The 4415-nt window shown below is 56.9% G+C and overlaps 1 protein-coding gene across 1 annotated transcript in view; it reads right to left on the minus strand.

The window, feature by feature from the left end:
- MYT1L (myelin transcription factor 1 like) overlaps positions 1–4415 on the minus strand; it is a 65627-nt gene that overhangs the window by 11566 nt on the left and 49646 nt on the right. Inside the window, exons 9-10 of the mRNA XM_023523864.1 lie at positions 2821–3128; positions 2051–2151 (exon numbers count right to left, since the gene is read on the minus strand). Of these exons, the coding sequence (XP_023379632.1) occupies positions 2051–2151; positions 2821–3128 (409 nt within the window). The remainder of the gene's footprint in view (positions 1–2050; positions 2152–2820; positions 3129–4415) is intronic.

Below are 4415 nucleotides of genomic sequence, written 5' to 3' on the forward strand. Positions count from 1 at the left end.
GGAGCCGAGGCGGAGATGCCGGCGCTGGGGAGCGGCTGCAAACGCAGATGGAGCTTCCCTCGCCCGCTGCTCACCTCCTGCTGTGCAGCCCGGTTCCTAACAGGCCGTGGATGCTACTGGTCCATGGCCCGGGGGTTGGGGTCCCCTGTCCGACAGGAGGGTGCCTCAAACTCCTGAGCATGGCAGATGACGCAAAGCCATCGCTTCGCCATTTCCACAGCCATCCCTGTCACGCTTTTCACATGTTGCAAGTGCAACCTCACCAGCCCACGGGCTTCCTGCCTTCTCATAATTTCTACTCAAGCTTCATGATCAAGCTTAACACTTGCCATTTGGGTAAAGCTCACGCTAACTGCTCCAGGCAGAATGGACTTCACTGCCAATGAGCACGTCTCTCCCCGTCTTCTATTTATTCGTGTTCTCTTCCTTGAAACTTGTTACCAAGAGGGAAAGAACAGACAGACAGACAGACAGATGACAGACAGGCAGGTAGATAAATGAATGGACAGATAGATAGGTGGGTAGATGGATGGATGGACACACAGACAGACGGATTTATGGATGGATGGGATGGATGGATGGATGGATGATGATGGATGGATGGATGGGTGGGTGGACAGATGGATTTATGGATGGATGAGTGGGTGAGTGGGTGGATGGATGGATGACTGGACAGATGGATGGATGGATAGATGGATGGACAGATGGATTTATACATGGATGGATGATGTACAGACAGGCAGACAGACGGATGGACAGAGGAACGGGGAAAGCAGCTCGTGCGTATCTGGAGAAGCACCGGTAGCTGAATCAATGGAGGCAGAGTGGACTGCAGTCACCCTGTGGTGACCGCTGCCTGATGCCCAGGCACGGGGTGGCCCTTCTCAGCTCATGTGCCGTCAGGAACCCTAGGCCCCTCGTCCCTAGCGGGCACTTTCCCTGACGGCTCAGAAATCTGTCAGATGAAACCAGAGGAAGGAAAAGGGGCAACGGTTTTCTTCTCAGCAAACGGTAGCAAAAGGCTCTTTCCCCTTTTTCTTAGTTTCCCGAAAAGCTCATGTAAAGTTTTTGTCCTAGAGTCTTGTTTTCTTGTGGGCCAGCCGAACGCCGCGGCTCTGCCTCAGTTTCTGATGGCAGGTATTATGGGGGCAAGTGAGAATTAATGCCAGTAATTAACATGTTTGTTCACCTCTTCAGAGTTCCCAGCTGATCTCCCTGACAGCCCAGAGGCCAGCAGAGCCGAAACCTTCACCTCCTCTCTGCCCCCGAGGGGACCGACGCACGAGAGAAATGTGTCCCCGTCACGCACCCCACGCGGAGGAGCCGAGCACAGACCCAGGGAGGTCTGGCTCCAACCGCCACGGGCGTGACAGCCCCGAAGACCCACGCTGCTGTCACCACGGCGCCCACAGTCCCACAGGAACAACGGGCGCAGGGGGTCGGGCCACACGGAAGCACGGCAGGAGGGACGCAAGAAAGAGCCCGTCGGGGGGCTGCAAATGCCAGCAGAGCCCTTGAGGCCGCGGACTCGGTTTCCTTTGACCCTTCATTTGCAACCAAATGAATGAAATCATAACAACCGGAAACTGGCAAGTTATTATTACAAAATAAAACCAAAATAATTGTTTTCTATTATACACCAAACCACTTCCTCTTTTCCACTTATACCGTTGCTCCTGCACGTTAAGAATCGATACATGCAAGGATTTGATACATTAAAGAAATACTAAATTTTATTCACTATGCAAATTAACCGCATGAAAGCAAAGAATGACTAACGTAGCTTAGGAAGACGCGCAGCTACTCAGACTGAATTACGGAAGGTTGCAGAGCTCCCCGAGCCTTCAGTACAAACGCATTCGCGGCGCCCTGCGACGCTCGTTAAGCACGTTTGCCAGGGGGGAGTGGGAGGACGTGGAAGCCCCTCCGCCGCCTCTGCTGGAGACGCCAGCACGCCGCGAAGCGCCGAGAGGCAGGCAGCCCACACTCACCCTCGCCGTGCGCCGCCAGTCCAGGCACCCCGGACGGACGTGGGGCGAGCAGCGCTCACGCAGCAGAACCTCGAGCGCACAGGCGCCCGCTGCTGCGGCGACTCACCCCGCGGCTCCGCGTGCACCGCGGCGGCCTCCGCCGGGTGGAAGGAGCTGCCCTCTCCCGGGAAGCACGCGGGATCTGTGTCACTGGCTCTGTGTCACTGGTCTGGCGGATGCCATGGTGGCTCCGAGTGCGGCCAGTGACCAAGTCTCATCATGACAAGTGGCACTCCCAGGCTGCACGCCCCGGTCAGAGGACCGGAATCTGCGCCTGCCGGAAAGTGGCCACGCGCCACCAGCGGACATGGCCCGCCCTTGGCTGCAAGTGAGAATCAGGTGACTTTAGAGACGCCACCACACAGGGAGCCCCGGGTCTGACGGGGTAGGTGTGGGGTGCAGCAAGCATGGGGACCCAGGCCCCCCGGAGGGCTCTGGCGTGCGTCCAGGCGGAGGGCACCGAGGGGCTGCAGCCCTCCCCGCGGCGGGACGGGGACGCTGCGACCAGCGGCTGGTGCACCTGCGCCGGGCCACCCACATGGGGTGTCGATAAAGACGAGGACAGGTCTCAGGGCCCTGTCTGCACGCTCGGGGACCAGGCCCGCCCCTGCCCCCTCCCCCCCGCCCCGCCACCGGGGCCCCTGGCTTGAAGCGAAGGAGCCCAGCCCTCGCGCTGAGCTGAGGCCCAGCCAGTGCCCGCATGCTCGAGCAGCTTGGGGACGGATACACACAACAACAACATTATCAACGGCAAGCGTGACTCTCGTGTATAAGAGTGTGCACCTCCTACCATCGTATCCTTTGGGGGATATGTCCCTGGTTTGCACCTTGGGGGCTATGGCCCGCTTGCCGTAAGCATGGCTGTCGTAACCGCTGTACTCAAACGATGTCTTGGAGTATTTCTCCAGCTCTTTGGCCAGGTTGGAGCGCGGCGTGGTCGTGGGGACGCTGTTCCTGTAGCCGTAGTGCGGGATCTCGAGCTGCTTTACAAAGCACATCGGCCTGGAAGCAAACGAGAGACAGGGGCCAGCTCGCCTTCCCGCGGGGCGGGCAGGCTTGCGCCGAAGCCGCGGCGTGCGTTCTCGGCTGCGTCGAGGCCTCGGAACCTGGTGCGACAATCGCAATTCTATCTTCCCGAGACAAGGCTGAGAACCTGTCATTACGTAGCACCAAACAACGAGCTGTCTAAATGTCAAATTGGCAATACAAAGAACAAAAATAAAATACGTAACTTTTCCATCTTTTTTTTTTCTTTTTAGGGTCCCGGTGGCCTTGATGAAGAGACGAGATGTGAGGATGAGAAAGACTCTCGCACCCATGCGTTTTCTTTTGCAGCGGTTGCAAAGAGTAAGAATTATACAGAAGCGGAGGGAGCCGTTTGAACTACTTGCCCTTAAAAAGCCAGAGGAAATGCAAGAAACACTGACAGGAACAGAGACCGAGATAAAGCTGGATGCGAATTCACCCATCAGGACGATAAAATGGATCAGGTAGTAACATATTTTGACACATCTTAGGATACACTTTCAATATTTTTACCTAGTAGTCATTCATTTTTCTAGATTTCGGAATAAATTATTTAAATGGAGGAGCCCTCAATTAGCATCCGCTCGCTGAGCTTCTGCCGTTCTGTGGCGTGTGTGCGTCCAGCTACTCGTCGGTCTCGCGGGTGGGATTTTGGGCTTGTTTAGGAAATGACTTAGACTCACAGAGTCCTTCACTCTGCCCGCCTCATGTGAATATTATTTACCAAATCACCAGCACGTTTACTTCGATTTCATTAACTTAGCGGATTCACCTGTCAAATCAGGACAAGGCAGCAGTAACCTGAGCGTCTGTTATTTGAGGCGTCTCCCGGGTGACGTGGGGGTACATAAATGACACCCTCGGCCTTGCTGCGAAGGCAGCATGGCCCGTGGCACGGTTCTGAGTCCTGAGAGCCAGTGGAGTCCCCAGAGGAGAGGTCAGCCCCATCGGCGTGAACGCGGCTTCACGGAGGGTGGCAGTGTGAGGGCCAGGGCCCAGCGCTGAGGGACGGGAGCCTTCCAGGGCAGGGTGTGTGTGTGTGTGTGTGTGTGTGTGTGGGGGGGCTCCCTGGGGAGTTGCGGGAGACTGGCCGCTTGGGGTCAGACTGCGGCCGGCCTGTTCAGCCGTCCTCCCAAGGCCAAGGGGGCTGGGCCGGGGTAGCCGTGGTCCCAAGCCTTCCTCAGAGGCAGGAGGGCGCTGGCCTCAGGGAGGGGGCCCTGCTTGGTGACGAAATGGAGGCCGGGGGGCGCCAGAGCCAGGGCGTGTGGACAGAGGGGTGCGCCCACGTAAGTCTTAACTTCCTGTCGGGAAATTTAAAGACTTAAAAACACCATAATTAGTCAAGTTACTGGAGCTAAC

The sequence above is a fragment of the Pteropus vampyrus genome, unplaced genomic scaffold (genome assembly GCF_000151845.1).
Source record: "Pteropus vampyrus isolate Shadow unplaced genomic scaffold, Pvam_2.0 Scaffold425, whole genome shotgun sequence".
NCBI classification, from domain to species: Eukaryota; Metazoa; Chordata; class Mammalia; order Chiroptera; family Pteropodidae; genus Pteropus; species Pteropus vampyrus.